General features: G+C 38.7%; 1 protein-coding gene across 1 annotated transcript; it reads left to right on the top strand.

The window, feature by feature from the left end:
- The first annotated feature begins 1633 nt into the window (after positions 1-1633).
- si:ch211-214e3.5 (zinc finger protein 518A) lies at positions 1634-11796 on the top strand. The gene is made up of 2 exons (XM_052103046.1): positions 1634-1702; positions 4918-11796. The coding sequence occupies exon 2, from the start codon at positions 4936-4938 to the stop codon at positions 9526-9528; it is 4593 nt and encodes a 1530-aa protein (XP_051959006.1). The 5' UTR covers positions 1634-1702; positions 4918-4935; the 3' UTR covers positions 9529-11796.
- The last annotated feature ends 1141 nt before the right edge of the window (positions 11797-12937 follow it).

The following is a 12937-nucleotide window of genomic DNA, read 5'->3' as shown; positions in this document are numbered from 1 at the left end:
CTTGAAAACATGTGAAATTTAATATGTCAAACAAAAACTAGTTGAGTTAAAAATACTAAAAAAGCTGATGCAAAGAGTAATTATTTATTTATTTTTTGTAAAACCAGTCCAATAGGCTATATTTTACAGTGTAGCATGTGATCCAAACGCTGTTGTGATGGATGTGAATTTGATAAAATTCATGCATTATATTTTAAAATAGACTATAACAAAGTTCCCAACAGTATGAAATACATTAATATGCAAGTATTAGTTTAAAAGGTTGAGGGTATTAGTTTAAAAATGTGAGGGTTTTACCTCAATACTGGCACACGCTGAATGACTTTGAGCTTTTTGTATTATTGTGGTTTACAAAACGAAATGGTAAATTATGCTTTGCAATTTGCAAAAATCAATTTTTTAAATTGCACACAGGAAAATAAAAACAACACATCTGGCCTATGGGCTGTTTTAATAACACATTGTTTACCATTGTGTTGTTTAATTTGGTGGCTAAGTGTTGTGGTGGCTAAATGTTATTGCACTAACAACAATTTAATTAACATGTTATTTTAAAGAAGAAGAATCCTTTATTTTGGTCACATCTTATACACAGTTTTTGCATATATACAGTGAAATTTATTAGTTTCACATATCCGCAGCTGGGGTCAGAGTCAGGGTCAGCCATGATACAGCCCTGAGCAGATAGGTTAAGTGCCTGCTCAAGGCACAACAGTGGCATCTTGGTGGTGCTGGGCTTGAACCCCTGTCCTTCTGGTCAGTAAACCTGAGCCTCAACCACTGAGCCACATCCATCACAACAGCGTCTGGATCACATGCTACATTGTAATATATATTGGGCTGGTTTTACAAAAAAAATTAATTACTCTTTGCATCAGCTTTTTTAGTATTTTTAACTCAAAATTGTTTTGTTTTACATATTAAACTTCACATGTTTTCAAGTTATCAAGGAAATATTTATTTAGAAAGGAACAACCATTTCAAGTAATGTTTACAAATTTTTTCTGACAAGCTACACATGTATTTTTAGTTAGCTACACTTGATTTTCAAATGCATTTCATTTATATTCCAAGGTCCATGGTTGCCCTGATACATTTTCGTAAGGGTTTTGTTTGAGGAAGCTAATGGGCATCCGAATAAAGAATATGGGCATTTGTTATGTAAGTTTGTTAGATAACTACAACGAAATAGTTATCATCATCACCTTCATCATCAACAACATAATAGCCCAATAATTCATACATCTATTTAAGGTATCTGAACTACGATTTTAATAGGGATATTCTGATAAACGTTGTTGTAACTATGTAACAATAGAGTAATGACATAGTAGGTCAAAATGGCGCGCCATGATCTACAGTGAGTCATGGCGTCTCTGGGGTCTACAAAGCAGCACTATGCATGACCACTTTTGCTGGACAGCTGCTGTTGAGGACAGGAAATACAGGGACTATAGTGTAATGGACACAATTTAAACAGCAATATACATAAATTAGCCGAAGAGGCGCTTTACTTAGAGAGAATTTGTTAAAAAAAGAAAAAGAGAAATACATGTTAGTAAAATTGAATCTAATGAGTCTTTCAGGTAATCCATATTCATCCGCTGTGTGTTCCTGTCTCACGCGCAGTGGAGGGAGCGGAACCCGGATGGAACTGTCATGGCTGCCGTCAGCGACCTGCAAGTCTAAAGAGAAAAGAGAGGTACATTTCTCGAATCAACGTTGATTTGAAGCGGCGTTCTTAATTATGACGTATTTCCATTGCGCAATATTGTAATGGTCACTTTTTTTAGTAATGAGCTCGTTAATTGACTTCTTGGTTTTTTTTTATCGTTTGGTTATGACTCGCGTGGGTGTGGGCGAGTTGCTATATTTTCGTTGACCTGGTTAAATATCTGTGTTGTGGGGGAATTTTTTTCACTGAGCACGTCGCTATTTAGTTCGGCGAGGGAGTCGCGGGAAAGTCGAAGTGCATCCAAAAATGCACGGCCATAATTGTCGTGCTAAGTCGATTGACATGGCACTTCCTTTAGTTGGCTGTGCATTGTGTGTCCGCGTTGCACAAAGTTGGTGAATGTCAAGCCAATTCAGAGAGCTGACTTTATGCATTCGTAAGATGCATGGCCTAGTTTTTATCTGAATTGTATCGTGTGTGTTTTTTTTACAAGTTTGTTTGTGCATCTACTGAGTTAGATTGTTCAGTGCATTTTAGTGCAGTTTAATCTGTTCAAAAGTTTGTCTAATGCAGCAGCTCTGAAAAATGAATAAACAGAAATTAAGGCTGTTTGTGACAGATTAAATACATGGATATACGATATGCATGTATTCTGTGTTAGATCATGATCATTCTGATAAACGTTTATTACACTTTACACATGAGTTTACTAATGAAGTGATGTGCACCCTCTTAAAGACATCACTTGTGAGATTTTCTGGCTGCACTGGAATTTAATATGGTTTCTATACAGTTTATGCATGGACTGGGGGGTTGTTATACTTAAATATAGTACCGGTACTAATTTTTGTGTTTAACTCGTTTGTTAAATCTTACAAATTTGATAGGCTTTAGTTAAGCTTTTTTTTTTAATTGATAGAAGACATTATTACATTTCAAAAGTCCTTCATTGTGTACATACTGTGTTAAACATAGTTGCATTTTTTCAAGAGAAAATACAATGATTTGCAAAAGTCCTTAACCAGTAATCACAAACACTGGAAAGGTCATGGAAATAAATTGGTCAAAAGCATTGGAACACTGCTGGAAGTTATTCGAACTGCCCATTCTTTAGTTTAGTTTAGAAATAGGCTGTAAAAGGCCTTAATGCAAATATATTCAAATGTTTCTCATCTGTTGTCATGACATAAACATGTCATAATACATGTATGTAGCTTATTGATTTTAAACAATTTTGCATCACTTGTAGATGGCACTGGACTGAATATTTAGCTTATAATAACTTTCTGAAAAGTTATCTGTAAGGCTTTTTTATTTGTGTAATAATGATATACTTAACATGCTGCATCTGTAGTTAATTACAAAACAGGATATTACTTACTTTTTATGACTTTATGGTATTTTAGATACTAAATTAAATATTTGCACTTTTAAAAAGGCATCAGTCATACTGTAGGAAGATTTTAAAGGGTAACTAAACCCCTGCTCAGAGTCTGACTCCACCCACTAGCAATATTTGAAAAATGCTCGAAAAGTGGGCAGACCCCAGCGGGGATAGAGGGGACGAACCGAGGGCAGGGCTGTGGGGGGGGGACGTGCACCTGAGACCCGTAGTGACAGATTAATTGACAGCTGCTGTCAGACTCTAAAATGGAGAGTGACTGGAGTGACGCAAGTAGCTTTGCCACGGAGCGGTCTTTTGAAGTCGAGGACCTTTCTCCCCCACCTTCACCTGAAGTGGAGGAGGTTGAATTGTCTGTGGACACAGGGCGGAGCCATATCAATTCGAGCCGCTGGCTCAAACTGCGGTTTTAACTCCCTGTTGAGCATCCGAGTGCGCATTCACCTTCACTCGCGTGCAGGAAAAACCAAATGAAACGCTGTTCAGTGATGTTTATCCTTTTAGCAGGATTTTTATTTAGCAAGCTTCACTTGAACGTAACATCAGTTAGCTGTTCTCTCAACTTAGAAGAATGTGACGTAAAGCGTAACGTCATCATGTACAAAACCGTATACCTCCAAATAAAACTATACAGGTAGTCAGTACCGTAATACAATGTATAAGGGTGCAATACGTTTAACACTCCTGCATCGCGAACGCGCGTTTGTCGACCCCAGAGGATTAACTTTAGCCTAACCATAAATTGTGATTCAAATATATATGATCACTCACCTCAAGACGGCGCTGTCCATGCAGGAGGAGCAGCGTTTGGCACTGCGTCGCTTTTCAGCGCGAGCTGTTTGGAGAAGCCCATTTCCACCTCCATTGCGTTGGAGAAGCAATCCCGCGTAAAATGCAGTTTGCACACTCCTCCAGCTCTAGGCGGGAACTCGCGGTCTTCCAGAACAAGGACGTGCAACCCCTGGCGTCTAATTTCCAAGTCTGCTGGAAAGCTATACAGTCCAGCAGTGCTGTTGCAACCAGAAACACTACACCTACGTACCATCCTGACCACTGTACTAAATACAGATAATCTACGCTAACTTGAAGCTATCCTAACTGATGCAATACTATGCTACTAACTAACTATGCTTCTAACAATACTACACTAACAAATATGCTAATTAACTACTTAGGCTACATGAAATAATCTAAATAACTATAGAAATGCTATGCTAAATAGATGCTAAAATACTCTATCCTGATCGTTTTCAATACTCGCAATTCCAACTCCTGACTCGCTACAGTGGTTTTGACGAAACGAGATGGTTTTTATACTGCCATGGGCGTGGTAGCTCGTACCAAGGGCGTGGTGAGCTGGAACCTGCTTACGTCAGCTGTCACCGCTTACGCCACGAGCACCGCAAACAGCCAATAGGAAAATTCAACTGCAGTAGCCACCGTTCAACCTGAAGAGGGCAGCACTCAGACGTTTTTACACCATATATTGTAGAATTAAAACACTTTATACACAAATGTCAAAGACCAGTACTAATAAAGCCCCATTCTTACAGATCATTAACTAAAAAAAGTTGGTTTAGGGTTTAGTTACCTTTTAAATAAACTAGTGAAGGCTAAAATGTGATTAAGGTGGTGAAAAAATGTGACCAGTGAAAAGACCTTAGATAAATGCTTCCCCCTATGTATTTATATACATTTTAATGTAAAAGCTTGATGTTGATTAAAAAGTGCATGAACACGACTACCCTGATATTGTAGCAAGTGGTCCATTTCATTTAATGCTGTACAAAATGCTATTAATCACATATTTTAGTTTAATTATGTTTTTCAAATACTGCAGGAACCTTTATTCTAAAGCATGGAGGTTGACCTGACATCATCAGATGATCCCCCTGAAAGCCATGACCACACCAAGGATGATGACACCTCACTGGAGCACACTTTGCCTCTTGAGTTGGCACATCAGCTTCCAGAGACAGATTCTTGCAATAAGCATTGTGTCCAACATGAATCACCCACTGAGGAGTCGGGCACTGATAATCTCAACACAGACGGCAAACCCTCTGGAAAGTCTCCATGTAAGATGCAGCAGGGTGCAATCTTTTCTGGAAAAATACTGAGCTTTTGTTGCTCCGAATGCAAAGATGACACCACTTACAGCCCTAATGACTTGCTGAAACATTTTCAAGGAGTTCACAAAGGGACACTTCCAACTTATCCTTGTGATTTGTGCTCATTTGTCACCAATGAATTCTCTGCTCTCCAGCGACATCGCATTGGACATCGAAACACTTTGGTCACATGTGAGATCTGCAATGATGGTGTGCAGTATTCACTTCTTTTGCTCACCAGGCACTATACAGCATGCCACAGTCATAATGGACATTTTCGCTGTAAAAAGTGTGAGTTTTCAACCAGAGATGCAGGAACCTTCGTTCAACACATTCATCATCACAATGAACGCATTCACAAATGTGTCAAATGTCCACATGTTAGCCCCACTCAAGGGGAGCTTCAGAGACATAGCCTGGTGCATTCAGGGACTTTTCCTTTCTCTTGTCAGATTTGTGGCTATAGTGCAGCTCGCAGAGAGTACCTGAACAAACATCTTACTGTGGCACATAATGACGAGATGGATAGAACAAACAAACGGAAAGCAATTGAGGACAATTCTGGTGTTAATTCTACTGGACTAAAACTGCTGCTTAAAAAGTCTTCTTCAGTTGGAGGTTCCAGAGAACCACAGTGGATGTCAAAACTTAACTCTCTCCCTGCCATAGGACTACTTGATCACAACGGCAGGTTGTTTAATCCTGAAAAAACCTTGGAGGACACCCAGCACTTTCTTGAAAGAGCTGTTGGGGTTAAAAAAGAGAATAATAAATGGACAAAGTCTCCCCTAAAGACTGAACCGCAATGTTTGCACCCCATTCCACCAACAACACCACAACCAAAGTTACAAGAGCATGAGATTAGTCCTGGAAGTGGACTTCTGAATCCCACCAACAGTAATGGACTGACCGTTCTTATGGTAAAAAATAAAATTTCAATTCCACCTAACTGCACCACTAAAGTCATGGGCTTTAAGATGGTAGATGGTAAAAAACATTTAGTTCTTAAAGTCATACCAACAAAACTAGAGGACTCCACTGACAATGAGGTGTCTGATTCACACATTGGTGAAGATGAAGTTAAAACCAGTAGCCCATGCTCCTCATCCTCACCAAGCATAGGATCTCTCTTAAGTTTAGAGTCCGGAGAAACAAATGAGACTGGTGTTAAAAACAATGTTACATCTTTAATTAAAGAAGAGTCACAGGAAGTTGAAAATCACATTGGCTACCAGCCCCCCTTGACAGAGGAGAATAAAATAAGCTTTGAGAGGGCAAGCGAGGCAGGGCAGGTTTATAATGAGGAGGCAGAAATAAAAAAAAAAACGCAAGTATCTCCTTCAGCATCACATAATGTTGACAGACTATCTACGACATCAAAAGATTCTTCCTCATCCCTGCGTCATAGCAGTCCTCTTCATGAGATATCTTTGCTCTGTGAAAAAAGCTCCAATAAGATCACAGAGCCAGCAAATCCATCAGCCACACTTCCTGTTTCAGCTTCAGAGCTTTCCTCAGCTGTTTCCGAGACAACACTTTCTGATTCAACCATGGCTGAAATAGAACCATCTAAAGACAAGAAGGTAGTGTTGTCTTCAGTTATGGATGAACCCCCAGTATCACATTTGACTGCTGATGAAATCACATGTTCTGATGCAATATCCCATGCAAAATTTAACCCTGAAATGACCGCAGATGACAGTGCTCCAAGCTCTAATATCCTGCAATCTATTCTTTCATCTAAAACAATTGCAGAGGAATCTCTAATTCAGAAACCTCAATTAGAAAACAATACATGCTTCAGTAATATTTTCTCTGAAGATTGTGAACCATGCAAGGATAAAACTGAACAGAGCTCCCCTACTAAAAGTCCTGTAGAAAAGAATGCAGTACCTGATTCAGTGGCTGGAGAAGAGCAGGATTCCGATAAGGTTAAGACATTATCTGAGACGACTGCCATTAAGGCCTTGTCCTCTAAAACAGTGGTTGAAGAGAGCTCTCTGTTTCTCCCAAATGTTAGCTATGCTCCTAACGCAAGTGAGTTTTTAGCATCAGATAGCATAGTTGTAAATTGCAAGTCGCCTGAATTAACTACAAATGAAACCCCAAAGTCAAACTCTAGTCCACAAAATAAAATTAGTACAGGTAAATCGACTGATGCCAAAGATTGTAACGCAGAGGTTGAAAATAACTCCCTTAATTCCCCAAGTCAAGAAGTTTTTAATTTTCACAATTATTCGAATTATTCTAAAGATACCTCAAGCAGCTCACCTGATTCCCTGCAGCCTGAGGAAGATTTAACGGAGGGGATGGAGGAAGAGGAGTGTGGTGAAGATTTTGGTGAATGGAGCTTAACTCTGCCTGCATCTCCTCCTATTCCAATTGAAAAATCTGAAGAAGATTTAGAAGGTAGCAAACATGGAGGGGCAAATGACAAAAGTAAAGAGAGAGCATTAGAACGAGTGTCAGATAGCGATATTGAGGTTGATGAATGCATAGCTAGTGTTGACGATTCAGTCCTTCCCGTGCTTCCAGAGAGCGAGCAAGAAACAGCTTGCTCATCAATGTCAGAGAAGAAACACGAAGATAGGTCAGCAGCAAGTTTGAATAGTGCTGTTGTTTTGGGCAAAATACTTGAAAAGCACTCGGATGCCATCATTAGCCAGCAACTTGAGAAAGAAAGAATTAAGTCTTCGACTACAGTACAAGAACCTGTTAGGCCAACCAAAACCACACTTAGGATCTTGCAAACACCTGAAGGAAAACAGCAGATGTTCCTTCAATCTGCAGAGACTCCATATGCTGTTCCAGTTCAGCTAAAAAGTGGAGCTGGGTTCAAGCTCATTACTAAGTCATGTTCTCCCCAAATTAATGTGTCTTATGTGAAACCTGGCATTGAAACGCACAGCAAGACTACAGGACTAGCTCTCACTTTAAATGGAGGCAGAATTGGAATGTCTGCACAAAGTTCAAATGGGGAAACTAAAGGCCAAGCAACGGTTCAAATGGCACCAAGTGGCAGCGGAAATCGCTACTTCTTCAACGCCGCTGCTCTTAAAGGTTCTCTTCTCTTATCAAGTCCCGTCAGGTCCTCATCAGGAGAACAGGCAACCAATATGCCACAGACATGTTATTTAGTTCAAAGACCACACCCTGTTACCCCAGTTAGCAGTGAGTCCACTGTTGCAAGTTCCAAACCTGTGCTTGCAACCCGTCCTTTACTGGCCATGCCTGTGTGTACAGCTGATAAATCTAGTCCTTTGCAGACTGGGAGACAAGCTTACTTGGTTAGATACATTTCTCCAGCTAAGTCAGGTATACTTTTGAATAATTCTGATGGGAAATCTACCAACCAGGGCAACCAAGTAAATGACAGTGGCAAAAACAGGGTTTTCCTTAAGATTCTTAGAGGTCCTAATGGCACCAGATTTCTCTCTAGCACTCCATACACCACCACCTCAGCCAAAAAGCCTGTATACCTTGCCACAAGTTCGTTACAGTCACCTTGCTTCTTAATGTCCTCAAATAAATCTTTGAGCAGTGTGTCTGCAGGCCTGAAATTGTCTACAATTTCCCAGGATCCTGCTAATAATCTGATCCCAGCACAGCTTATTCTACCCCAGTCAAATATTCAAATCAAAAGCAAGGGTGATCATGATGTAGCATTACAGAGGTCACCACTTGTTCCCTGTCCCACCCGTCCACAAAGGCAAAGGAAGAGGCGGCGAAGGGCTTTGTTTGAGGAAATGCAAGAGAGCTCTTCTAAAACAAGGAGAATCTCAAGCAATACATCAGCTGAGAAAGATGCTACCTCAATTTGGAAGCCTGTTGCAAAAGATGTTGAGAGAACGCTGAGGCTCTGTCCCTTTAGTCCACTTCAAGAAATCAAATGTCCACGTCAAAACCAGCCTGTGGTTGTGCTGAATCACCCTGATGCAGACATTCCTGAAGTTGCTAGCATCATGAGGTCTGTGAACAAGTACAAAGGGGAAGTTTTCAAAGTGGCACTGTCCCAAAGTACAGTTAAAGCCCTCTCTGAGCTGAACCTTGCTGATCCTTCAAGTACACTTTCAAAGCAGAATGCTTCCAGCAGCAGTGGCGGTGCAACATCCAGGCCAGTTGGAGTCACTGTTCAAGAGAGATTCTTCTTAAAACTCAAGTTAAAAAAGACAAATAGAAATAAGTATGAGGTGGTGAGGTCCTCATCTGTTGGTTCAGAGCAGCAGTCAATGTTTTGTTGCTGGTTTTGTGGACGAATTTTCAACAACCAAGAGGACTGGATTTGCCATGGTCAACGGCATCTTATGGAGGCAACAACAGACTGGAACAAGCTGTTCTAATGCAACTACAGAGCCCCTGGATAAGGCAACATGCCATCTGTCATTGTAGAAAACAGATTTTTTACATTTATTTAATTTTTTAATAGTGTAGTACAGTAAGATACACTTAACCTAACATTATTTTTCCATAAATTTTTCTTCAGAAGCTTTTAAAGGGTATAGTGTAATAGAAAAGAGTTTGGTACCTGAAACCAGTTTTTATGTATATAGTTTTAACCCTTGTATATAAAAAAAAAAAAAAAAAAAAAAACTTGAGTTGTATAAAATGGAACTGTGAAAACTGGACACATTGTATGTTTATGGTGCCCACAGGAAGATCACTGGTATGAAAAGAAGGTGCTGTCTCTTATAGACCTCTTTTAGTGCAGACAATTGAACAGATTTCTCAGGTAATTCCATAATCTTTGAATGAACTGTTCAGTTTATAAAGAGGTTATTATCTTCAGTTGGAAGCTGTGTTTGTAGATCTACAATTATGTACAATTTAAGTACAGTTGGCTACATGTCATGCCTACACTGTAAGAGTTCATGGAACCTGAACACTCATTTAACTTTACAATTAATGTCCTTAGATATTTTGAACATTTTCAGAATGAATGGAGTAAACAATTGTGTGGTTATACCTGCAAGTTTAAAGTGTTATTTTAGGAATTGTGACAGACACAACAAATTTACCTAAAACAAACCAACTGGTTCCTGTGGAAGCCATCCTTTTAAAACCATTGTGTCCCTTGAGGTGGTTTGCCATTTCTACGCTGTATTTTGATGTATCAGTTCTCATATTGTTCATTTGGGTCACATTTATATTTCTCTGGTGCCATGCATCTCCCTTCATTACTTCAAATCAGACCCGGTGTCATTTCAGTAGCAATAATGGATTTTATAAAAACTTTTCTCTGTTAAGATGTTGTTTCCGAACTTACATCTGTTGGTTATCGCTTCAGTGCTTTTGTTTTTCTTCTGTTCCTTTCCTCTTTTGAAATGAAGAAATGCACCTGCAACTGTATGATTAGGATTTACTGAAAAAAGATAAGACAGGATGTATTGAGATGCAAGCCAACAAACCTCAAATAGCCAACCAAACACTAAATGTATGTTCATTTTCTGTTAAACTTGAGTGCCTCATTCTGCCTCAAAGTTTAAACCAGATGGTCTGTTCTTTTCACTGTAATGGCAAAAGATTCTTGTGTGCTTGGCAGAGTTCATAGATTAAGTTGTGACCATTTGTCCTTGTTAGATTGTATGGAGTTTTGTTTTCAATGGACTTGGAAACCATTTATATAGTGGTTAAAAGTAGTGGTTTACTAGGTGTTGAAACTTCCCCTAAACCAGGATATTCTCTGAGACACTGTTTTCTTAATAGTAGCCCCAATATCAAGAATTTTCACTATGATTGTTTACAATAAGATGTGACAATAAGAATCCATATAAACAATTGGTTAAAAAGCATTAAAGCAGCGTCAAAGCATTCAGCATATATCATTAAAAGGGCAGGCTTTACTGGAAATTGGATGCAACTATTGTTTTTGAAAAGGTCAACTCCGTTAACACTGTAGAGAACAGATAATTTGTGCTCAATGGCCTTTTTAAATTGATCTGTCAATCTGCAAATTTTAGAGGTTCTTTTTATAGAATTTGTTTCTTTTTAAACTAGACTACTCACAAGTTATCTGGTCTGCTACACTGATATCTCACTGAGAGATGTCAGATTGGTCTTTGTCCATGGTGCTTGACAGTGTAAGAAGCTTTGATGGCAGAGAGGTAATAATCCATCCTATATGTAAGTAGTGTTCCATGTTTTTATAATTGTTTGGATGAATCTGTGATTTTCCCATGTTTAACCAGTTAACCATGCATCTAACAAATAGGTTACACAAGAATTTTGTTGGTATAGAATGTTTTGTCTTAAATTCACTGTATGTTTCTCACCCTCTTTGTGACATGACAATCACCGTTATACATGTGAAGTAGTGGAAGTTTTATGCAAACCATAACAGTTGACTAATATTCAGCTCAAATGGCTCAGCTTGAAACAAGTAATGTCATGCCATGAATGAGCAAATATATAGTCATAACTCAATCACCTGTCAACCAAATAATGTTTGTCCTGAAGCAAAAAATAAAAAAGTCCTTCCTTCTGGTTGTATTGTTCATGTCACACAGGTTTCATTGGGATCTGAGAGACAAGTTTATTTTTGTATGCTAAGTGCCTAAAATGTGATGCACCAGGTTGACACTCTATTGTACTGTATTTATCTCCTTGCAGTTCCATCATTAATAAATGTAAATACATTTGAAGATGATGGCTGTATTTTTATGACTGTAAAATCCTTGACAATTTTAATGTCTGGAATTGCCTCTTTTATTTGTTTTTGGGGTTTGAATTTACTGAAATGAACATTAATTGACATGTTTCTCAGGGAAATGTTGACATTAGGAGCTCTCACTCTAGGTGGCAGTATTGCATTAGGTTTGTTATTCTGTACTGGTTTTTTGGAAAAAGCAATTAAGAGTGTTTTATTGCGAAATTGTCACAATGCCACAAGATTGCCTTCCTTCTTATTCAACAGTATGGTACATCAAAAACAATGGTATTTTTCCTCATGGAAGAAAGATACCATCTACATTTTTATGTGTAAACATCTGCACATATATTGTAGCATGTAATTTATATTGGAGCAATATATGTTAATATATTCATTATTTGCTGTTTGTGGACAGGTCCAAAATTTTGGAAAATTCTAAAAAGAATGTCAAATCATAATTTAACAAAGCTAAGATGCATGTCAGATGAGCCATTTCACTAATTGATGTACATCATAAAGAGATAATAGACATTTGTTTTAATCCATTCATCACTCGATCTTCACTAGTTCTCACAAAATGTCACTTCCGATATAGACAACAGCCTTTATTTAATGTATATTGCATAATTTAGTCTAAAATATTGTGGCTTATGTCATAATATGTAGTTTACGGTACAGGGCACTCCAAATGCATATATTTATATAAAATAACATAATCCAATTTACCAAGCCCTGGTTTGGCTTTCACCTTCCATTTCAGTGGAGTCTCTGTCATGATAATGAGGGCAGAATCTCTACCCAGGCTATGATTTGCTGTGAGTCATTATCCTATGTCAAGATGAGGATATTTGAGGTACATACAGTAAATGGGCTGACTGGAACACTCACAATGAAAGGGATCACAGATACTGACTGATTCATTTGGGATTGATTGATTGTATGTCCTTATTTTACCTGTACTGAGCAGTCAAGTAAGAGACAGGTCCACCTGCTTTGACAGGATTTAAATAGGTCAGGCTTGTACCAGTGCTGTCTGCAGACTGCCTCTGACTTATTGCCATTGAAGTGGTTCAGGCTATCAAGAGGCCTGTGGGGAGGAGGGA

Source organism: Xyrauchen texanus, chromosome 33 (assembly GCF_025860055.1).
Source record: "Xyrauchen texanus isolate HMW12.3.18 chromosome 33, RBS_HiC_50CHRs, whole genome shotgun sequence".
NCBI classification, from domain to species: Eukaryota; Metazoa; Chordata; class Actinopteri; order Cypriniformes; family Catostomidae; genus Xyrauchen; species Xyrauchen texanus.
The sequence above is the reverse complement of the archived record's forward strand: the minus strand, read 5'-3'. Positions and strand labels throughout refer to the sequence as shown.

Bases quoted from the DNA above. Each gene is read 5' to 3' on its own strand.
- si:ch211-214e3.5 (XM_052103046.1), top strand. From the start codon at position 4,936: ATGGAGGTTGACCTGACATCATCAGATGATCCCCCTGAAAGCCATGAC.